Here is a 23,833-nt window from a genome sequence, read left to right as displayed (position 1 = left end):
GTGATATCACACACTTCTATCCAAACTCCCCACCCACAATCCCATTCCATTCTGGAAGCTTCTCCAGGGCCTCAGGTCAGTGCAGTGTTCTCCTGGGGGTCAGAGCCTGGCAGCACAGAAAGCCCAAAATTCTCAGCAATTCCCAGGGTTCCAGCAGTCAGGATTCAGCTGTGCTGAAAGCTGCAGCTGACATTTCAAGGATTCTTTGGTCTGAAGAGGCCACTGGCATTTGGCATTGGATCCTCTGAGCTCATGGACAAGGGGTTGTGGAGAATGATGGAATTTTTTCAGTGTGGGGTGAGAGGATTTTGCTTTCAATCTTGTTTAGATCTGACTTTCTTGAAAACACTTGAGTAGTTTGGAAATTCTCCAGTTGTCATCTGTGAGAATTCAACAATTTCCTTTAGGAAGTTTGTTGGAGAAATGGGAGGAATGAATGCATGAGATTTAAGCTTGAATTAAAGAATCTTATAGAAATTAATGAGAGGGGCTTTAAACAAGGGATGGAGGGACAGGACAGGGGGCATGGCTTTAAACTGGGTAGATTTAAGTTGGATATTGGGGTGGAATTCCTGGCTGTGAAGGTGGGCAGGCCCTGGTGTAGAATTGCCAGAGCAGCTGTGGCTGCCCCTGGATCCCTGGCAGTGCCCAAGGCCAGGCTGGACATTGGGTTTGGAGCAGCCTGGGACAGTGGAGGTGTCCCTGCCATGGCAGGGCTGGGGTGGGATTGGATTTAATTTCCCTTCCAACCCAACCCAATCCAAGATTCTCTAAACTCAGGAATCTTCACTCACAGTGATCATTTATCAGCAGGATGTGTGAATCCAAGCAAAGCTGTAGCTGCAAGGAATCCCTAAACCAAGCCCAGTGTGAAATCTGTGCTAATTTTATGGAAATTGTGTTGCCTTTTCTCTTTTTCATTGGTTAAAAAAATACTACTGATGTTTATAAAAAGCCTCTTGACATTTGAAACTTCTCTACTACTGTTTTCCTGCCCCAGTGAAGTGTTTCTTCACATAATTCAACATCAAGAAGCCCTTGAGGATTTACTTAAATCAGTCAGAGGTGGATTCCTGGGAGTTGGTTCCCTTTTTCCTTTGTGTTTTGTAGTTATTTTCTGAAATGAAAGCCTGGCAGTCCCTGAGACATAAAGGTTGTGATAATTTCCTTTATAACACATTGGTTCTTCTTTTGCCAGTGACACTGTTCTCAGGGAAGCTGCCTCACAGCTCAGCAAATATAAACATCTGTTGTAGAAGAGGTTATTAAAAATATTAGCTGTGCTGCTACTTAAATAAACACATGAAGAATTCAATTTACACCAGTGCTTGAGTCCTCTTGGACTTGTCAAAATCATCTAAATTAAAGGGAGCAGGAGAAAGCTCTTCATGTTGGCTGGGTTGGACATCCCTGACTTTAATATAGGAGGGAATTTTACTGGGGAAACTTGAAACAAAAGTAAACATCCCAGAATAATTTGGGTTGCAAGGGACATTAAAGCTCATCCCATTCCATCCCTTCCACCATCCCAGGCTGCTCCCAGCCCTGCCCAGCCTGGCCTTGGGCACTGCCAGGGATCCAGGGGCAGCCACAGCTGCTCTGGGCACTCTGTGCCAGGGCCTGCCCACCCTCACTGCTGGGAATTTCTTCCTCATATCCCATCTAAATATCCCTTTCTTCAGCTTAAAGCCATCCCTCTTTGTCCTTCCATGTCACAGGATGAAAAAAGTTAATAATATATAAAATAATGAAAGCAGAGCTGCAGGGTTTGAGTTCAGAATTCTGATGAGAGCATCCTCTGCTTGGAAATTCTCTCAAGGGGATTCATCATCTGTATAAATACAAACAGAAATTGCATCTCTGAAATTATTGCTTTTTAAATTTATAAAAATTTATCCTTTTATTTTAAAGCGGCAGAACATGCCCTGCTCATAATGGATTTTTTAGTAGATCCTTTTTTTTTTCCACCAAAAAAAATATATTTAGGATGTACCAACGTGCACAACCAACCAACCCCCCCTCCTGAGCTCTGAGTCAGCTGAGTGGGTGTGCAGGCTCATATGCTCCATCCAGGTCCCTTGGGAATGAAATATTCCTCACAACCAGCCTGGGGAACGTGGGCTCCACTCCTTCCAGGCTCTGCAGTTCAGCAATCCTCACTCCTGTTGGGAGCCTTGTGCTGGGAGCAGCTGGATGGAAACAAAGCTTGAAGAGTAAATTTTGAATTTATTCCATCCCTCCCTGGATCCCTGTGCTGCTTTCCTGAAGCTCTCTGAACTCGCGGATCACATCCTCAGGCCACCAGCTCTGGTGGTCTTCAAGAAATATCTGTGCCAGCCCTGCTCTCTTGGTCTTCAAAAAATATCTGTGCCAGCCCTGCTCTCTTGGTCTTCAGAAAATATTTGTGCCTCGCTGTTGGAGCTCTGGATGCTGAGAATTTCAGACTTTCTGTGCAGTCCAAGACAACACTGCACTGACCTGAGGCCCTGGAGAAGCTTCCAGAATGGAATGACAGAACTGGGATTGTGGGTGGGGAGTTTGAACAGAATTGTGTGATATCACAGGGTGGGAAACCCAGAGTTTGGGGTTTAGAATATAGAAATAGATATAAAGCAAGATGGAGGTTTTAGGGTGAGGCTGCTCCTTCTTCTTCACCTTCTTCTTCATGGGTTTGGGTGGTTTTGTGTAATTGGATAAAAAGTCCCCATTGCAGGCATGGGTGGTTGGTTATTGGGTTAAAAGTGAAAATAATTGAGGTGTCATTTCTTAATTGGACAGTTTATCCTTAAAAGGCCTTGTGTAGAGAGAGAGCTGGGGCTCCATTTTTAGTTTGTTGAAGTGCTGCAGAACTCAGGGTTTGTGAGACTGTGACAGAGATAGGAACTATCAAACATGTGAGCCTGAACCTCACCCATCATCTGGAGTGCCTTCAGTCCTGACCTTGACAGAGGTGGGAAAAAGAATCCAGAGCCAGCACCTGAGCAAAGCTGAGCACAGGGAATCCAGCTGGGGAAAAGGGCTGGCATCCCGACCCTGGGAATGTTTCCCCAAATTCTGTGCATCCCTCCAGAGCTCTCTGAACGTTCCTCATGTAACCCTGGCTGCTTCCTGTTTTTCAGGAGATGACTTCTCCCTGATCCAGCAGGAGATATATATGGTTAAGGAATGCAAACATTGCAACATAGTCGCCTATTTTGGGAGTTATCTCAGGTAAATCCCAGTTTTTATGTCAGTATTCCTGCTGGTTCTCTCCTAAAACAATCCCAGTCTGGTTTAGTCCTGTATCCTCATTAAATCTTCCTCCAGAGGTTGAATTGCCCTTGGTTTTTTTGGGTTTTTTTGTTAAAGCCAACCCAATATGCTCTAAAAACCAAAAGTGACTAATATTTTGTTTTCTCTGCTGGCCAAAAGGCTGGAATATTTTTATCACTAGGAACAGAAAGAAACATTTCCCTTGGAGACTCTTGCAACATATCCAGTCCTACTCACACATTTATCAGTTCTAATATAAGAGCAGCTCATTATTTCTCTAGAGCAGAATTGCCTTTGGATATTTTATTTAATTATAGTTGTCTGGGCTATGAAACCATGGCTGGGGAGTTAAAAATCTGAGCTGCTGGAAATAACATTTCTCACAGTTCTGGTGTAACAGAGGCAGAACCAGGGCGGTGTCAGCTCCCTGCACCTTCCATTAGATACTATACAGGAAAATATTAAATATTATACAATAAATTTTATAAATTTATATTTATACATTAAATATCATACAGGGAATCAGGGAATAGTCTCCATTTCTGTGCAACTCTGCCATTTATCAATTGGCTCTGTGGGGATGTAAATCTGCACTTTGCCTGCTTGGTCTTTTTTCTGTGAGACTTCATCTTTTTCTTGGAGGGCTGCATTTAAATAATCCCTGCAGCCCAAATGGACTCAGTTGGAACTAAATTTCTAATTTTTTAATTCTGAATTTAGGAGAGTTTTTTAGGTATAATGAAGTAATTTCAATTAAGGATTTCAATTAAACACTGAGTTTAGTGTGATATTTAATGTAATTTTGCTGATAGCAGATAAGCCTCAGGTGCTTTATTGTACAGTTAAAGCACCACTTTTTATATTTAATCATGTTTAAATATTTCTCAGAGACTTTGGCATAACACTTATGTTTTGATTGGTGAAAATTATATTTTTATATTTTAATATCAATATTTTTATATTGATAACATGAGAATTTATATTCATAACAGGAGAATTTGGATTAATAACAGTGTAACTGCTGGTCATGTATCAGAATGTGTATTTTTAACAGAGAGTGATCGAAAATAATAGAAAATAATTTAAATTATGATGTTCTGCATCCAGATCAATCCGTTTCTGATGCCTGTGTTTGAATTTTGCTTTGCAGCCGTGAGAAGCTGTGGATATGCATGGAATACTGTGGTGGGGGATCCCTCCAGGACATCTACCACGGTACTTGGCCAATTATTTTCACTTTTTTTACTTTGGGAACCTTTCTGCAAAAAGAAAAATAAATAATAAACCTACAGGGAACAGTTGGCACTGGAAGTGGGGGTTTTTGGGGGGCAGAAAGTGTTTTTTGGCTACAGTCGGTAGATTTTGAGAGCACTTTCCAGATATGGTGAGCAGCATTTTTAATATTTACAATATTGACATTTTAATATTGACATAATATTTGACATTTACTAAATATTTGACATTTAATATTTGACATTTAATGGCAGAACAGTTGGATATGGACGCTGTGCATGGGGTGAGGAAGGAGTTTTCATTGGGAAATCTCCAAATTTGATCTTTAAAGGGGAAAAATGACTTTTATTCCTCCCCCTGTGAAATACCATGTCACTTCTGTATTATTTTCCTTCCTGAAGTTTCCTCTGGAGTTGTTGATGCTGTAGAATAATTTATTGGAGTTGTTGGAAAAACAGTTGGGGACTTGCTGTGCCTTTAAATGATAACACTGAGTTTTTGGATGCCTGAGCTCTTTCTGCTTTATTTTTCAGCTGTTTAGTACAAAAAAAAACCCAATTAAAAACAATTTTAAAAGAATTAAAACAATTTAAAACAATTCCAAGCCCCTGATATGAAACATTCTAATTTCTAATATTAAAATATTAGCAGATGTCACTTTTAGTTTCCTGATAACAGCAGAGTGCTACAAAATCACTCATAAAATAATAATTAGATGCAGTGAAAGCAGGTTTTCTTCTCACTGTGAGTATTGTTTTCTGTTTGGGGTTTTTTTTACAGAAAGCCTTTCTGTAAAACAAGCAAACAAACCCCTCTTTTCAGCTCAGTGCACAATGCAGGTCATGTAAAACCAGCCTTTAACTTTGGCATGGCCAAATCCCTCTTTGGCTGCTTCTCAGTGTTATTTATGTGCTCTGTGTGTAAAGTTAATTTTTGAATCTTTATTTCCAGTAACAGGACCTCTGTCAGAGCTGCAAATTGCTTATGTGTGCAGAGAAACTCTACAGGTACTGTACTTGTGCAGGTGCACAGTAAAGTGTTTATTCCTTGGAAATAAAGCAGGTACAGAAAATTGGTGCAGTTTCTGTTGGGAATCAATCAGACACCAATTAACCAAGGGTAACCTGTTCTTTTCCATAATATAAATAAATAAAGATGACCAAGAAATTCTAGTGGGATGTACTGCAAATATTTGCTTAAATTTTGAACTGCCTGCCCACCCTGTGGTGGTAAATTTAATGATGTGTGGGGGTAAAATACAGCAGCCAGATAAATAAAATTCTCTTTAATTTCTTTGCTGATAGCAAAGAAATACAAGATGAAGCATCTCTTATCTGCAAATCTCAAATGTCTCCATTTCCAAATCAAACAGATTGAGAAAATTAATTTTTTTTAAACAGAATTGGCTTTGTGGGATGTTAACAAATGGCAGAATAATTCATTGTGTCTTTTATTTCCAGGGTCTTGCTTATTTACACATGAAGGGCAAAATGCACAGAGATATAAAGGTAACTTGGAACCTTGAGAAATTTATCTTACAGCTCCAAATGCAGGGAAAATATTCCTGATAAAGATTCTGAATTTATTTTGTTTTAGGGTGCAAACATTCTCCTAACAGACCACGGAGATGTAAAATTGGGTGAGTTGCCTGAGTTCTGTGATCTGGATTTGATTTAATGTCATTTATGGAGCCACGTGGAGGTGGCACCTGGGGACATGGGGCAGTGCTGGGGGAGGGCTGGACTCCATCATTCAAAGGTTTTTTCCAAAATAAATGATTCCATGATTATTTGGGGCAATAGATGGTGCTGGAAGGTGATGACAAAGTGTGTATCCATGGCTAGGCTGTGGAGGAGATGAGAAATTTTGTATTTTATCAATAAATTGTAGATAATTTCATTATTCAATCACTGAGCCTTTAAGCCTCCCAGATTTTCTTGGAATTTGCCAGGCTGGCATTGCCTGGATGTCAGAGCCTTTGAGGAATCCCCTGGTTGGGGCAGCCTCTGCAAAAGTGGGATCTGCTCCTGGCTCTGAGGGTGCTGTTGGGCAATTCCACAAAGGTGGAGGAGAGGGAAACTCCCAGGTCTGCAGGGAGAAGCTGCCATGGGGTGTCACCATCCCATGGATGTCACCATCCCATGGATGCCACCATCCCATGAATGTCACCATCCCATGGATGCCACCATCCCATGGGTGTCACCGTCTCTACCATGGATGCCACCATTCCATGGGTGCCACTATCCCATGGATGTCACCATCCCTACCATGGGGTGTCACCATCCCTGCCATGAGATGCCGCCATCCCATGTGTGTCACCATCCCATAGATGCCACCATCCCATGGATGGCACCATCCCATCAGTGTCACCATCCCATGGATGTCACCATGCCATAGATGTCACCATCCCATCAGTGTCACCATCCCATGGATGCCACCATCCCATGAATGCCACCATCCCGTGGATGCCACCATCCCATGGATGTCACCATCCCCTAGGTGTCACCATCCCATGGGTGTCACCATCCCTGGATTCAGGGCAGTTGTGCCGTAATTCAACCTCCAGCCCCCTGTGGGGAAGCAGGAATGCTGTGTTGGCAAAGGAGAGCTTTGGAAGCAGGAATGTTGGGAAAGAAGAGCTTTTAAAAAGGAAAAAATTGAGTAAAACCTGAAAAATTTGAGTACAACCCCCACACTGAGAAGAGCTTGTGCTCCCTGCTTTAACCTTGGCATGCGCAGGGGCACCTCCTTTGGCCTGCTTGCATTTCCCCAAGTTATCCTCCAGCTTTCATGCCACCAATCAATCCAAATGAAATGGATTTCAATGGTTTTTGGCTCTGCAGGACCACCTGATGTTTGGGATTTCTGGGGGCAAGGGATCATTGACCTCTAGACAGAGTGTCCAGGGCAGGGAGCAGCTGCCCCATCAGTTCCTCCATAAATAACACACCAAAAGTGCCTTTTCCAAGGCATGATGCTGTTTTTCCTCTTAAACTGAACATCCAAAAATTCTGGTGGATGTATTGTGAGGTGGAAAAAATGATCTAAGAGAGGAACTGTGTGTAGAAAGAAAACTCTTTGATTTGAAGTCCTGTCTTTGAAGACATTAATGATCCTATTATCAATCTTCAGCTGTTTCCCTAATGAATTTTTAATTTGCATGCGACACATGATTGTTCTTTCTTATCACACTGTAAGATCGGGGTCTTCAGCTGTGATTTCTGAGGCTCTGATGGTTTGATTTTATTTTCCAGCTGACTTTGGGGTAGCAGCAAAAATAACAGCCACTATTGCAAAGAGGAAATCCTTTATTGGCACCCCTTACTGGTAAGAAACCACTTTGCTTGCTGTGCTGCAAAGCTGAGCTGTATTTATGCCAAAAAATCCTCAAACACACACACACGTCTGTAGAAATTGAGTAAATTCCCTTTCTTCCAAGTAAAATGCCCACAGGGTAAAAATCTGGGAAGCACTGATTTGTTGCTGTAACAAAAGCTGCTTGAATTTGAAGCAGGGTTGTTGTTTCTCCCACATTTATTTTTGCAGATTATTCTCCCTTTTTGAGGGATACCAATGGTTATTTAGTTTCTCAGCCTTACATTTTTAGTGACTACAACACAGTGATGAAGAGTGATTTCTGTGCAGAAAGAAAACCAGATTTCCAGACTATCTTTTAATTATCCCTACTGATTAATGTCTGCACAAGGCAGCATTTAATATGCAAATAATCATATGCAAATAATGTGTCCAGAGGTGATCCAATTGCATCCCCCTCCTAAGATGCTTATAGAAATCCATAAGGAGCTTTTGAGTATTTGTGTCCCCACCTTGCTCTTTATTGTGACATTTTTGCTGTATTTTTGTTTGTTTTTATCATGTTCTATTCAGCACATTTTTTTTTGTGCTCAGATGTTTCAAAAGATTATACCCACTGTGGAAAAGGTACATTAATTGTCCTTAGATCCAAGATATTTCCAGAGCTTTAGGAAAAAAAAAATTCAAACCCCTGAAATAGAAACTTTGTAGAATAGTATTGAAACAAATTAAATCATTATAATTGTATAGCTTAAATTGTCCTTAGATCCAAGATATTTTCAGAGCTTTAGGAAAAAAATGCCCAACAAATCCAAACCTCTGAAATACGTACTTTTTAGAATAATATTGAGACAAATTGAATCATCATGAGTGTATATCTTATATTAGCGTGTAATGATTTATGTGCACATTAATAAAAGCTTAAAAAGTATTTCTGTAGTGATCAAAACCCAATGTGAACATAAAATCCTTAATTTACTCCATTAGACATAAAAATGTACAGGTGTATACGTTATAAATAGAATATTATAGTATTATAAATAGTATATTTATAGTATATAATATATATATATACACTATATACAAATAGTATATAAATAATGTATTTATAGTATTATAAAATACAGGTGTATAGGTATAAATTAGTGTGTAATATTTTATGTATATGTTAATAAAAACTTTAAAAGTATCAATTTAAATAAATATTAATAATAATTAATATTAAGTAATATTAATATAAATTAATAGTATATATTAATATACAATCAAATTTAGTATATATTGCATATTGTGTATTACTATATATGAATATAATTAATATTAACTTGATATTGTTTTAATTAATATTTATTTAAACCCAATCTAGACATCAAATCTTTAATTTACCCCGTTAGACATATTCCTTCTGTTCATTTTACCCCACCCCCCTTTTTTTTTTCTTGGTGGGGGAATATGAGATATTTTAAATTACAAATCACTGTCACAGACATCCAGTAATTACACATAAAAATGTGTGTATTTTTTTTTTTAGTTATTTTATTTATATATATATATATGTGGAAATACAGGTTGGATAGCTGGTAAAAGCTTTTCACAGAAAGGGGGACAAAGTTCTGGAATGTTCTGCCCAGGGAGGTGGTGCAGTCCCCGTCCCTGGGTGTGTTTAACAAAGCCTGGATGTGGCACTGGGGGCCAGGGGTGACTTGAGCTGTTGGGGCTGGGTTGGACTCATTGATCTTGAAGGGCTCTTCTAACCCAGTGATTATTCTGTGAATTTAATTTAATTTAATTAATTAATATTTTATTAAATTAATTTTTATTTTATTAATATTTAATATTTAATGGGTATTTTTAACGTACATGCCCAGGGTGTAGTCCTGCTCTGAGCAGGCCCTGAGGGAGGTGTTGGTTTTGCAGGATGGCCCCCGAGGTGGCGGCGGTGGAGAAGAACGGGGGGTACAACCAGCTGTGCGACATCTGGGCCGTGGGCATCACTGCCATCGAGCTGGCAGAGCTGCAGCCGCCCATGTTCGACCTGCACCCCATGAGGTTGGTGCCCTGGGGCTGCCCTGCCCCCTGCACCTCCCTGAGTCCCAGCTGGGGCTGTGGGGATCCCGCTGGAGCTTCTCTGGAAGGGGAAACTCAGACTGAGATTCCTTCAGTGTCTGTCTTTAAGGCATCAGTCTGCTGAAATCTCTTGCATTTTTGATGTGTCTTGGTTTGGAAAGCCAGGGGTCTGCTAAGGAGGGCAGGAGCTTCCCCTGAAATGGAAAATGTAACCCCCCTCCCTCTGAATTGTTGTTATAATTTTGAAATTAAGGGGTCTCAGGCAAAGATATGGGAGTAGGAATATCAGTTCTTTATTGGGAAAATTAAAAATACAAATGCAATAGTACAAAGAAAGAAAACAAACCCCATCCAGAGCCAGACCATGCCCTGCCCCCTGTGTGCCAGGGGGTGTCCCAGCCCCATGCCAGGGGGGCTCAGCCCTCCTGCAGTGCCAGCTGTGGCTCTGCTGCAGCAGGGATCCTGCACAAGGGGGGAGTTTTCCTCTGCAGCTCCAGGGCTGCTGCAGATGGGCCTGGGCTCCCTCTGGCCATGCAGGGCAGCAGAAAGCTGCTCCTCTGGCAGTGCAGGGGGCAAAGGCTGCTGTGCTGTGCCAGGCTCAGATTGGATCCAGGCAGGAATGCTTGGCTCCTCCCCTGGGCGGAGCATCTCCCCATGGGATGCTGGGATTGGATCAGCCCTGCAGGGACACTCAGTGGCCATGGACAGCAGAGATCTGCTGCAGGGAGGGTTGGCTGGGGGAGAGATAAAGGAAAAACTGCCCCAGGAACAGCAGAGAGCTGCCCCAGCTCTGACAGATGGGGATGGAGCACACACCTGCATTTCCAGCCTAAGACAGAATGGAAATTGGAAGCAAAATCTTGAAGTTGTTACATTTTTGGTGGCACCTGCCCTAGTGGAAGGTGTCCCTGCTCAAGGCAGGGGGTTGGAATGAAATGGGATTTAAGGTCCCATCCAACCCAAACCATTCTGGGATTCCAGAATCAGGAATCTGATGAAGAACAGGGACAGATTTACTGCTGATAGGAAATCACTAGAGAAGCCATACCCTGATATTTAATAGGATTATGGCACTAAAAATGTTTTATTTAAAGATTAAATCAACAGATTCCCTGTATCTCTTCTTTATCCCGATGCAAACTCCAATCCAGTTGCACCAATATGATTCTCACCATAAAGTGTTAAAGTATTTTGATTTTAGAATGAAATGAATTATATTTTTATCACCTTATATCATTATTTTTTCTTTCCCTTTAGGGCTCTGTTTTTAATGTCAAAAAGTAATTTTCAACCACCAAAGCTAAAGGAAAAAGCAAAATGGTAGGTGGAGCTCATTCCTTTGATCCATATTTTATTGGAATTTCATGATCCTTGAGATCCAACCCAAACCATTCTAAGATTTTATAGATAAAGGGCAAAAATATTTGTTATTTTTGAAGAAGAGACCTTTCTTTGATGCTTTGTATGTTCTAGAAGAAAAATCTTTATTCTTTCCCCTTAATTCCTGTCATGGGGACCTTCCCCCTGTTGTTGGGACAGGGAATGGTTTAATCCCTTCCTGGTTTCTTTACCCTGGGAGAAATTCCTGGTGCCATTCTTGGTTTGTTTTCTGTACCAAAATGTTTTCCATGCAAGGTTCATTAATCAAATGGGTTTTTTCCTTATTTTGTTAAGTTGGGAATGTAATTATTCAAACCTGAGGTTAGATACCTGTACAATATTCTGCTTTATCACAGCCTTTTGTAATCTGCTTAGCAACTGTCTTAAAATCAGTATTACCTTGAAACATTCAACATAAACCTTCTTTTTCTTTAAGGTCAGCAACATTCCATAATTTTGTCAAAATAGCACTTACAAAGAATCCAAAGAAGAGACCAACAGCAGACAGACTTCTCTCTGTAAGTGACTTGGGACCTTTGGTGACCTCAGCAAGGGATCTTCAGCTTCAAAATGAGGAACAGATCAGGAGGAAACCAAAGGGAAACCAAGTTTTTTAAACCTTATTACTCAGGTGGTGAAATCTGAAGGAAAAACACGTTAATCAACTGTTAGCAAGTGGATTTTGTGCAGTATTTTTGCACAGTTTTATACAATTTTTGGCCAATTACAGAAATTGCCTTCATGTTCTCAACCTTGGCCTTCCTGCAAGTGGCTGCCTCAGCCTTGGAGCTGAGCAGAAGTTTCCTGATTCCCAAAAATTTCAGCAGCTCTTGATGTATCTGTGCTTTCCCAAGCTCTGAACTACTGCTGTAAAAGGAAGTTCAATGGAAGTTCAAGTGTAATTATTTGTTTGACTCAAATTTAATTTGCAAGTGCCCCAGAGTGTGGTGCTTCCATATTGATGTTTTTAGAAAATCCAGCATTGAGGAGTCACTAAAATAACAGTGAAAGCACAAAAAAAAATCAGTAACTCTGTGACTCTGAGGATGAGGGAAGAGACGAGGATCTGACTCCATGTTTCAGGAGGTTTGATTTATTATTTTATGATATATATTATATTAAAAATATACTAAAAGAATACAAGAAAGGATTTCATCAGAAGGCTGGCTAAGAATAGAAAAAGAAGGAATGAATAATAAAGTTTTGTGTCTCGGACAGAGTCTGAGCCAGCTGGCTGTGATTGGCCATTAATTAGAAACAACCACATGAGATTGATCAGAGATCTACTTGTTGCATTTTATAGCAGCAGATAATCATTGTTTACATTTTGTTCTTGAGGTCTCTCAGCTTCTCAGGAGGAAAAATCCTAAGGAAAGGATTTTCCATAAAAGTTGTCTATGACATGACTCTACTGAATGTTTATTACTGAAAATTCTCTATTAAGTGCATATTAAAACTTTCTTTTGTGTGCTCTTTGCTGTGGTTACAGCACAGCTTTGTGGGGCAGCCTGGTCTCTCCAGGTCCTTGGCAGTTGAGCTGTTGGACAAAGTGAACAACCCCGAGAACCACACGCACTACGGCGAAGTGGACGATGACGATTTTGAGGTGAGAACGTCTTATTATCCTCTGCCTTTTGTTAAAACCGGCCCTTTAAATGGTCTGCTTTGCTTTGGGAATCTAAAACTGGAGCTGAAGCAGCAGCTGCTCCTGTTCTTGTCGGAGTTCCCTCACCTGTGCTGCCCTCCATCCCTGCAGCCCCACTCCGTCATCCGCCACACCATCCGCTCCACCAACAGGAACGTCCGTGCAGAGAGGACAGCATCAGAGATCAACTGTGAGTTCTGCTCTGCTTTCCCCTTTCTGGGGGTGCTTTGCCTCTGGGGTCACTGCCCAAAAATCTCTTTCCACTTGGGAAGCAAGCCCTGGAGGAGCAGCATGTGAATCTTCAACAATAATTATTCAAAGCTAAAATTAATATTAACAAACTACTCTGATAGTAGTTTATTTACCTAATTACTCAGTTCCTTCATTTATTTATATACTTTTGCTCTTTAGTTTATTTACTCTGATAGATCTGAGCTGAAATGCTGAGGGTAGAAATGGTTTTATCTGCATGTTTGATTAAAAACTTTTGGTAGCACCAATAGTGGCAGCCCCATCACACTCTGGGAAATTTGCTCTTGAAGAGCTTTTTTCTCCTCTTTCACATGCATTTCACTGTGACAAGTGGTTAAATAGTTACCTTTCTGTGACTTTGTATTTGCCTTTGGCCTTTCTTGTGGGTTTCATATTTGCAAATTCAAGCACTCAGAGAATGAGGCTGATAGTGAAGCGCTGCTCCTTTGAGAGGCAAATTCAGAGTTGTGCACACAAGATTTCCATCTGTTCCTGCCTGCTTTTCACTGTAGCGAGCACTGAAAGGATCCCAGTGCAAGATTGGGTGTATTAATTGTGAAATTTTTGTATTTTTAGTTGATAAGCTGCAGTTTGAGCCCCCTCTACGGAAAGAAACAGAAGCTCGGGATGAAATGGTAAGGACAAGTTTGGTATAAATAAAATAAGTTTTATTTATTAAAATCACAATATCTTCAATATTTTGTGGTACAACCCTTAGCAGCTCGCTGGAAAAATGTTTTTAAAGTTCCCTAAATGATCCTTACTGGATTTTTCACCATCAGGTTTTATTTTCCTGTTACTTTTTGCTGCTTGACCTGGACATTACACCATTTCCTGGTGCTGCTTTTAACTCTAAGAAGGATATATAAATTTATAGATTGTAAGATGTTATTTCTCTTTGGAATTTGATTTTTCTGCTTGTGGATTGTCCTGCAGGGCTGGGGAATCCCTCAGGCCTCTTTGTGTGTTGTGGATAAGGTGATTTAAGATAATTTAGTTTGACAGGGGGGAAATAAAATGACAATTTCTGCATCTTCAGGTTGTGGCAGCTGGCAGTGACTTTGCTTCACATTGGAATCCTTTTGTTGATGGAGGCAATAAGTAAGTACAGATAAAACCAGTTTTTATTTCTGTGACTTATTATGAAACTGAAAGAAAAATGAGATATGTTTAAAAAAATCAAACCATATGCCCTGATCCGCTTTAATATTGATAAATTAAGGAGCTGTTACCCAGTGTGCAGCCCTCCTTCTGCAGGGCCTTGGTCAGCTCTCTAGCAGAGTGACTTTTAATCCCCTTTAAGCAGCACCAGTAGCTTGTTTGAAGTTTGTAGGTGGAAGTGAAGTGTAAAAGCACAGCCAGGACAGTGACATAACACAGCCACAGTGAGTTTCCTGCAGCAGAGCTGGTTCAGGGTCCTGCCCTGGCCTCACACTTCTCTTCTGAGCTGTGGCTGTGGTTGTGACATCCTGTGACAAGGCCTGAACTCGAGAAAGGGAAGGGGAAACCAGTTCTGAATGTTGATTTTTACCAAGCTCAGTAACACTGCCCCACTGCTCCTGCTCTGGGGGATTTCTAACCCAGCCATGGAGGGGTTTGGGGTGAAATGTTTTAGGGAGAGATTTGTTTGTAGCTGCTTGCCCTGGGATAAAGCAGGCCTGAGGTACAGGAGCACAATTCTCCAACTTAGGACTGAATTGTTTTAGGTGTGTACCTACAAAAAAGTGAATTCTGCCTTTAAAGGATTTGCAGGCAGAGATGATATCTGAGCTCAAACCATTGCTCAGCTCAAAGAGCCTGTTTCCCATCTTTATTTGGAGCTCAGCAGCAGACAGTGAATTTCTCTGGCTTTTTTTGCTGCAGATAAAAGCCTTGCATAAGCTGTCAGCTGACATTACAGCCCTGGAAAGCTGGGGGACACTGCCAGCATTTCAGCCTTTGTCAGCATCCTGGTTTTCCTGCTCCCAGCCTCCTTGGAGCAGGAGGTTGGGGGCTCTGGGGCTGAACTTTGGGGGGCTCTGGCTTTGTTTGTGTGCCCCTGCTGAGCTGTGGATTGAAGCCTTGCTGGAATTTCTGCAGCCAGCTGGAGTCTGTGGGGTCCAGGAGCAGGGAAGCTCCTCCTGGCACAGGGCCCCAGGGGTTTGATCCTGTTCCTGTGGCTGTGCTGAAGCTGCAGCGAGCATTCCCAGGGCTGTAAATCAATAATCAGGTACAGATTCATTGGGAGGGAGGGCAGGGACAGCAGGCCTGGCTGGGGGATCCATGCTGCTCGCTTGGAAACCGCTTCCAGCTGGAAAGATAAACAGGAAATGCATAACTCCAGTGTCCAGCAGTTGTGAGCAATCCCTGGGATGTGCACAGAGGATGTGTGCTGGGGGTCCTTGCTTTTCACCCCTTTGCCTTTTGTCAGGGTTGATGCTGAGGGGTATCTTTGAGGATTTATTTGACTGGAAAGGGGAACAGCAGAATGGGTACCTGGTGACTGATCTGGTTCCTTCCATTTTAAAATTAATTTAGTGAAAATGTCCTGCATTATGGAGGTGTTTTTTTATTGATGGTTTTCATAGAATCCCAGAAAGGTTTGGGTTGGAAGGGACCTAAAAACCCATCCAGTGCCACCCCTGCCATGGCAGGGACACCTTCCACTGTCCCAGGCTGCTCCAAGCCCTGTCCAGGCTTGGGGACAGGGACATTTCAGGGATCCAGGGGCAGCCACAGCTGCTCTGGGCAACAAAAACCTTTCAGAAAAAGAGACTTTTTCTCCTTTAAATTTTTTAGTAATTCCTGTTGGCAACTGCCTGCTGCTTTCCCTCAGATTTGACTTGCAGGGATATTTCACATTAATCCAATTTTGGCTGGGTTTTCCTGGTCATTGCCCTTCAAAGACACAGCTTGAAAATTGCCATTTTGCAAAATTTTATCAGGGTTTTTTTTTTCTTCAAGGTTATATTTTCGGTGCTGCTTTGATCTTCTAGTCACAATTTCTCTTTTTTTGTTGTCCCTGGAGTGGCTTTAAAACAAAAATTCTCACTGTAGTGGGAAACAGTCTGGGTCTTTTGTGTGTATGTATAAATAAGGAAACTTCCCTTTAAAGGCTTTTCTCCATTTGTCTCCCAGTAACTTCCTCTGTTCCTTTTTTCTCTTTTTATATTGAACTCTTGTTAAACATTTCAACAATATTTGAAATGCCAGGTAGGGAAGTGAAAGCTGATGGTGTGGAAGAGAATCCAGTGATTTTTAGGGGATAAGAAGAAGGGAAGGACCTTAGAGAGTGGAATTTAGTGCAGAGAGAATTATTTGTTTTGGAAAGGGCTGGGAGATGCTTGTTGTGAAACTCAGTGACATCAGGGAGGGGTTGAGCTGCACGTGTCGACCTCAGAGCTGAGCTCTTAATTCTGTAAACATTCTGCCTTAGGGGACTGCTCACAAAATTTGGAGATGGGAGTGAAGATGTTGAAGAGTGAGTGCATCTCCTTCCTTGCTCTGCTCCAAAACCTCTGCCCTCAAATGCTGCAGGAGGCTTTGCCCCTCACCAGTGAGGGCTGGCTGCTCTCTTGGCTCCTTCCCTGATCCTCAGGAAAATCCCAAAGCTCTGCTGCCTCCCCTGCTCCCCTTCCTGAGTTATCTCAGTCCCTGTGCTGTGCCTGACACCTAAAAGCAGATATTATGGTGATGAATCCACCATGAGCAAGGCCTGGCTGGGAGAGGATGATCCTGCACAGCTCAGGTGTCCCAGAGTTTGTCTGATCCCAAAGCAAGGCTGCAAACTGGGATTCCAGAATCCCAGAATGGTTTGGTTTGAATGGACATTAAAATCATCTTGTTCCACCCCTGCCATGGCAGGGACACCTTCCACTGTCCCAGGCTGGCCTTGGGCACTGCCAGGGATTCTCTGGGCACCCTGTGCCAGGCCCCACCACCCTCACAGGGAAGATTTTCTTCTCCATATCTCACCTAAATCCACCCTTTTCCAGCTTAAAACCATCCCACCTTGTCCTGGCACTCCAGGCCCTTCTCTGAATTCCCTCCAGGCTGAGATCCAGTCCCTGAATTGATTTGCAGACTTCAAATCTCCTTCCCCACAGATTGCTCTGTTACACTGGTATTTATGAAAGAACAGGAATTCATTAAAAACCAGCACTTCTAATGAGATTAATGAGCTTCTCCCCTGCTCTTGCATTTCTGGTTTAACCCTGTGTGTGCAAAGCTCTGCTCTGCCCTTTCTGTGCCTCTGGTCCATCTGATTTCCAGTCCCCAAGGAGTTCTGGCTTTGCTTTAACTCACCCAGCTGCTGCTCTTGTCATTGCAGATCGACACTAAAGCGAGCTGGGCCACCCCCACTGCCCCCCAAGGTGAGAAATGTGGGATTCAAGGGGTTCAGCCAGGCTGGGATGGCCTCTGCTTCTCCATTCTGCCTCTGATACTCCATCAGAGAGGAAGCTCTGAAATGATTCTGCTGTCAGATGTTTTATTTTCATGGAACCACAGATCTCCTGAGCTGGAAGGGACCCACAGGGATCATCCAGGGCAGCTCCTGCTCTGCCCAGACCCCCAAAATCCCACCCTGGGCATCCCTGGCAGCTCCTGGAGCTCTGGGGCCGTGCCCATTCCCTGGGCAGCCTGGGCAGTGCCAGCACCCTCTGGGAGCAGAACCTTTCCCTGATTTCCACCCAAACCTGCCCTGGCACAGCTCCAGCTGTCCCTGGGTCCTGTCCCTGCTCACCAGGGAGCTTTTTTATCTCTTGTAGTGCCTAAAATCACTCTCACATTCCAAAGGCTGATACATTTTTATGTAGCAGCAGTGTGACTGAAATTGAACTTGTCTGAGCTTTGTTCTTACCAGGTCCATTCCCAGTTCCTCACTTTTCCCCTCTTTGGTTCCCTGCAGCCAAGGATGAACAATTACCCCGAGGAGAACCTCCCTGATGACAACAGATGCCAGACAATAAAACACTTCCCAGAGTGCCAGAGCAGAGCCCCAGCAGCCCACAGGAGACAGAGCATCCCAGCCTGTGGGCCCCAGGCAGACTCCTGCCCCATGGGGATGACCAGCAGCATCAGCAGCCCTGGACTGCTCACAGCCAGATACAGCGACCTGGGTGAGTGCCTCACCTGCCCCAGGGCTGCCTGCCACCTGGGGAAAGGAAAGGAATTGCTCCAGAGCCAGCTGTTCCCTGTAGAGAATATCTTAAAACAAGCTGGTCATGAGGTGAAGTTCTCCTTTTTCCATGTGTGGTTCTTGTCAGAGCCATGGTGGGAACGTTCTCCCCAAAACAGGAACACTCAGCCATCAGTGCCATTACTGAGTTGCCTGCAGGAGAAAAACAATGGATGTGTGGGGAGGACCTTGCCACAGGAGAGAAACAAACAATGGATGTGTGGGGAGGACCTTGCCACAGGAGAGGAACAAGCAATGGATGTGTGGGGAGGACCTTGCCACAGGAGAGAAGCAGTGGATGTGTGGGGAGGACCTTGTTACAGGAGAGGAGCAGTGGATGTGTGGGGAGGACCTTGCCACAGGAGAGAAACAAACAATGGATGTGTGGGGAGGACCTTGCCACAGGAGGAGAACTATGGATGTGTGGGCAGGACCTTGCCACAGCTTTATTCTCAGTGGGATTTGTCCCAGGGACTGTTTGGATAATGGGAAATGAGCAGCTCAGTGCTGGGAAGGGTTCAGCTCCCTGAGGTGTGGCTGTGCAGTGTCAGAGCTCACTCCTGCACTCCAGCTCAGCACAGGGGAGGAGATTTTCTGTTTCACTGTGTGAATAAGCTGCAAACCATGTCTGGGCTCCTTTTCAGGCAATGGCAATGGGATGCTGAAACACATCGAGGAGAACGCAGAAGGACCCGGACAAATCCCTCAGCTGCCACGGAAAAAGGAGAAGAGAGATTTCCCTGTAGGTGCTGGGACTCTGGGGCTGCTGGCACTGTCATGTCCTCCAGCTGATCAGTGCACAAAAGGGGTTTTATGATCTTTCCTTCTTTTCTTTCTTCCCACAGAAACCAGCAATCAATGGTTTGCCTCCGACTCCGAAGGTGCTGGTAAGAAATCCGTGTGCACTGGGAGTTATGGAAACCTCCTCTCTCTGGGGTGGGATAAGGCACCATCTCACTTAGGGGGATTTTCTGCAGCTCACAGCCTTTTCTAGTGCTGAATCCATAATATTTGTTGCCATTTTTTAAAATCTTCCTGTCACTGTTCATTCTGGATGGGAAGGGTTGGAGGCTCCCCTGGCTCCCTGAGTTGTGATCTCCAGTGGGAGCCCCTGCTGAGGCACAGAAGTGGGAAAAGGTTCTAGTGATGACTGGGTTTTGACTGTTCTCCCTCCATGTGCCATTCTATAAGCACTCAGTATTCATATGATTTTTATATTCAATAAATAACAGTCAATATTCAGATAATATAGAATAATTCAGATTGGAAAAGCTCTCTAAGATCACTGAGTCCAACCATTCCCCAGCACTGCCAAGGCCACCACTGAGCCATGTCCCCAAGTGCCACATCCACATGGATTTTAAACCCCTCCAGGGTGATTGTTCTTACCCAGTAGGTACCTAAAGTCGTTGATAAAATTTTGAGCCCTCTCTGCATTTTTCAATGTCCGTGAATTCCAGTTAAAAGGTGTGAAAGGCAATGTGTGTTGAGCTGTGTGTGAGTGACCAGGAAATCAGCTCTTCACACTCTAAATTTGTTTCAGGTTTCAGTTTTGGTGTCTTTCAGATGGGAGCCTGTTTTTCCAAAGTCTTTGATGGTTGTCCTTTGAAGATTAATTGTGCAACTTCATGGATACATCCAGATACTAAAGGTAAAGTTGTGTTAGGTTTGGTGATGGGCTGGGAAAGAAAACAATTTGTAAAGTTATTTTAGCTTTGCATTTGAAACCTCCCAAAGTGGGAAGGGAATAATCCTTTTGCACTGATTTTTCAGATCAGTACATCATCTTTGGCACAGAAGAAGGGATCTACACTCTGAATTTGAATGAACTTCATGAAGCAACCATGGAACAGGTGAGCTCTGGAGGGCTGAACACACAGCTCAGATTTGGGGATGTTATGGGGTGTGAACTTTGGCACTGGAGGAGAAGGTGCATACCAGGCTCTGGGGCTTAAATGATTCCCATCAAAGCCAATAAGGAAAACCTGGGAATTATTTGTTCCGTGACCTGCCTGTATTTTTTAGTTGCTGCTTGTCAGATCTTCCATCTCCTTGGAGAACAATTCCCTGCCCCTCTCCCTCCATGCCATCCCCACTAGATGGCACATTGCAGCTCCTTGGATGCAAAGCCCTCAGTCATTTCATTCAGCTGCTGCTGTTATCCCCAAGAAGCTTTTCCTGGACTTTCTAACCCCTTTCCAAAGCCATTTCCTGCAATCATGGTCTTAAATCTGGTGTTTCAGAGTCAGGATGTTCTTGGAATCCCATTCCTTGTGTGTTGTCCTAAATTATTTCATCTGACAGTCCTCTCTGGGCTTTTCCATGTGCTTTTTTATTCCCAGTGAAGGGTTGGCTGTGCCAGTGGTGGGTAGGGAGAACATTCAGTGCACTTCAAACAAAATTTCCTTTTCCCTGAGAACATTCCCAGCTAGCAAAGGTCAGGTGTGACCACCTGAAACCCCACAGGCTTCTGCCACACCACTGTTCCCACATTTCCTTTTATCCATTTGCTGATTTCTCCCCTCCAAATGCACAGTCTGAACTATTTCTCCAACTTTTAATTCTGGTTGCATCTTCCAGACACCTTCCTGTCTGTCCAGGGTTAACATCTCCCAGTGCCAGGAGGATCTTTTTTGTTCCATTTGTAGTTTTTCAGTGGAAACACTGAATAAACCCAAAGCTATTCTGTTAAACAGAAAATTCCTGGGGGGTGCTCAGGGTTTGTGTCCAGCCAGTTGGATCTTTGCTTTCCACACTTTCTCCTACACCTGTTTTCTTACTTGGCACATGGGAGCGGCACATGGGACAAAGTGTTCTGGAATCATGGAATGGTTTGGGATGAAAGGGGACTTTAATCCCATCCAGTTCCACCTGTAATTACAAAACACCTTCCACTGTCCCAGGCTGCCCCAAGCCTGTCCATCCTGGCCTTAGACGCTTATTCCAATATTCCATGGTCTGTCTGTGCAGGGCTAAGAGTGTAAAACAGGGAATAAACAGGAAAATGGGATTTTCTCCAGGGTGGATCCCTGCAGGAATGGTGGTAGAGGTGGAACAAGCGGGGAAAATCCCAGCTAAAAATTCCTGCAGGTTTCTATTAATGAAATTGTTTTCTTTTTTCCAGTTATTCCCTCGAAAGTGCACCTGGCTGTACGTTATCAACAACACCCTGATGTCCCTGTCAGGTGAGTGACAATACAGGGGAGATGATTGCAGCCATAAATAGCCAGGAACATTTAAATCATGGCTGAATGCAGTGTGTGGGGTCAGCCTGGAGAGGAGAAGGCTCCAGGAGAGCCCCGAGCCCCTGGCAGGGCCTGAAGGGGCTCCAGGAGGAAAAGGAGGCTCTCAGGTACTGCTGATCCAGCAGTTTCCCTGATCCCTGGGCTGTCAGCTCTCCTGGAATGGAACATTCCAGACAGGAATGAGGCACTGTGCCTTTAAACATGCAGGATTTATATAACACTTGTCTTGGTTTATAGATAAGAAAATATCTTAAATAATTTAAAATATAATTTATAATATGAATACATTATTTATATATTTCATTCATATTATAAATGAAATATAAAAATTAATATATAAATAGAATATATAAAACATTATATATTTATTTATATATTTAATTTGTATTATAGATTATAATATAATTTATAAATATATTGATTTATAATTTATAATATAAATATTTTATTTATTTATATACTATGTAATAGTATATTTATATACTCTATAATATATATACTATATAATATATAATAGTATAAAATTATATTTATTTACATACTATATGATAGTGAGCATATTATTTATTTATATACTATATAATAGTATATAATACTATATAATAGTATATAAATATAAATAGTATTTATATACTGTATAATTGTGTACATATTATTTATTTATATATACTGTATAACAGTATATATTATATACTATACACTATATATTATTAATTTTCCATAATTTATTGCTGCTTTGTAATTACAGCCTTTTAAAAATGTTTGCATAAAACCAACTGTAATTAAATGAGCTCTGATCTTCTCTATATTCATTGTTATTTTTATCTTGATTTATTTTTCTTCACATCTGGACTTGACCTACCTGACACCTGTTTGCAGAAGGTAATTTTTCCATATTTGCATTTTCCTGAACAGTTCTGTGGTGGAGGAGTGGCTGAGATGTCAATTTTGCTTTTCTCTCTTGCAGGGAAAACATTCCAGCTCTACTCCCATAATTTAATAGCATTGTTTGAGCAAGCCAAAAAAACAGGATTAGCTGCTCATATTCAAACCCACAGATTTCCTGACAAAATATTACCAAGGTACAAACCTTTCACTTACAGACAATTATTAATAAGTGAAAATAGCCATAAATTGTGTTGGCTGTGAAGGGCCCCATCATCTGTTACTGATGCATTTTTTGGTGATTATTATTCCAGGAAATTTGCCTTAACAACCAAGATCCCTGACACAAAAGGATGCCACAAATGCTGTATAGGTGAGCAGACAAACCCAGCTTTGCCATTGTCCCTAGACATGGCATTGATGAAACTCATTTCTTTTTAATAAAATTAAGAGTTCTTTGTTTAGAAAAAAGGCTCAGGGAATTGGGGTGGTTCAGTCTGGAGATGTTCCAGAGTGACCTAATTGGGGCATTTCTGTGCCTGAAGGAGCTGCAGGAAAAATGGAGAGAAATTGTTGGTAAAGGAGGGAGTGCCAGGCCGAGGGGGATTCCCACTGCCAGAGGGCAGGGATGGATGGGATTTTGGGATTAAATCCTTCCCAGAGCCCCAGCACACCCACAAACAGCTTTTCTGCTTTGTCACCTGGCCCAGGGTGTGACCCAGGTCCAACCCTTAGTGAGGAAAACTTGAATATTTTCCACCAGGAAAGGATCAGTAGGAATAAAAATTCAGGCAGGGGAAGGCAGAGCTATAAGTGCAGTTTGAAGGGCACAGGAAGAGTTAAAACTTGGGAGGTTGTGGATTTGTCCTTTCCTTTCCCTGGCGCTGTGTGAAATCAGAACCCTGGAATTACCAAAGCTGGAAAAGCCCTCTGAGATCAACCATCCATTCCCCCAGCCCAGCACTAACCCACATCCCCAAGTGCCACATCTGCAGATTGTGCCTTTGCACCCCTAAAATATAAATATTGTAAACATAAATATTAATTATAAATATAAAATATATAATGTATATTATACATTAAAATATAGAAATAGAAATATTATAAATATAGATATACATATGAATATTATATATATCAATATAAAACTGCACACTTGGACAGCCTGTTCAGCTCATCTAAAGTGCCCCCAAGAGCCACATTTACAAATAATTCCTGAAATCAGGCTGCTCCTGTGTCCAGCTGAGTTTAAAATCCACCCCAAACCCTGGCTCTTGTATTTCATGGGCTGTCAGAGCTCCCAGGAGTTTCCCACCTTCCCTGCCTGGGGACTCATTCCAACCCCAGGGAGGGGCACTGAGCTTTTCTGCCCTCTCATCTCTGAACTGGGACCCCAGGAAT

General features: G+C 42.5%; 1 protein-coding gene across 1 annotated transcript in view; it reads left to right on the top strand.

The window, feature by feature from the left end:
• The window catches only part of MAP4K5 (mitogen-activated protein kinase kinase kinase kinase 5), a 65,668-nt gene that overhangs the window by 31,751 nt on the left and 10,084 nt on the right, over nt 1–23,833 (top strand). The window contains exons 3-25 of the mRNA XM_063159604.1: nt 3,120–3,210; nt 4,403–4,467; nt 5,437–5,492; nt 5,946–5,993; nt 6,082–6,124; nt 7,740–7,812; nt 9,718–9,849; nt 11,125–11,187; nt 11,684–11,765; nt 12,737–12,853; nt 13,004–13,082; nt 13,721–13,779; nt 14,184–14,245; nt 17,454–17,496; nt 18,033–18,243; nt 18,947–19,044; nt 19,148–19,189; nt 19,869–19,953; nt 20,076–20,155; nt 21,427–21,487; nt 22,427–22,429; nt 22,515–22,629; nt 22,747–22,805. Coding sequence (XP_063015674.1) covers nt 3,120–3,210; nt 4,403–4,467; nt 5,437–5,492; nt 5,946–5,993; nt 6,082–6,124; nt 7,740–7,812; nt 9,718–9,849; nt 11,125–11,187; nt 11,684–11,765; nt 12,737–12,853; nt 13,004–13,082; nt 13,721–13,779; nt 14,184–14,245; nt 17,454–17,496; nt 18,033–18,243; nt 18,947–19,044; nt 19,148–19,189; nt 19,869–19,953; nt 20,076–20,155; nt 21,427–21,487; nt 22,427–22,429; nt 22,515–22,629; nt 22,747–22,805 — 1,767 coding nt within the window. The remainder of the gene's footprint in view (nt 1–3,119; nt 3,211–4,402; nt 4,468–5,436; nt 5,493–5,945; nt 5,994–6,081; nt 6,125–7,739; nt 7,813–9,717; nt 9,850–11,124; nt 11,188–11,683; nt 11,766–12,736; nt 12,854–13,003; nt 13,083–13,720; nt 13,780–14,183; nt 14,246–17,453; nt 17,497–18,032; nt 18,244–18,946; nt 19,045–19,147; nt 19,190–19,868; nt 19,954–20,075; nt 20,156–21,426; nt 21,488–22,426; nt 22,430–22,514; nt 22,630–22,746; nt 22,806–23,833) is intronic.

The sequence above is a fragment of the Melospiza melodia genome, chromosome 6, assembly GCF_035770615.1.
Source record: "Melospiza melodia melodia isolate bMelMel2 chromosome 6, bMelMel2.pri, whole genome shotgun sequence".
In the NCBI taxonomy this organism is placed as follows: domain Eukaryota; kingdom Metazoa; phylum Chordata; class Aves; order Passeriformes; family Passerellidae; genus Melospiza; species Melospiza melodia.
This window is presented reverse-complemented; position numbering and strand designations above follow the sequence as displayed.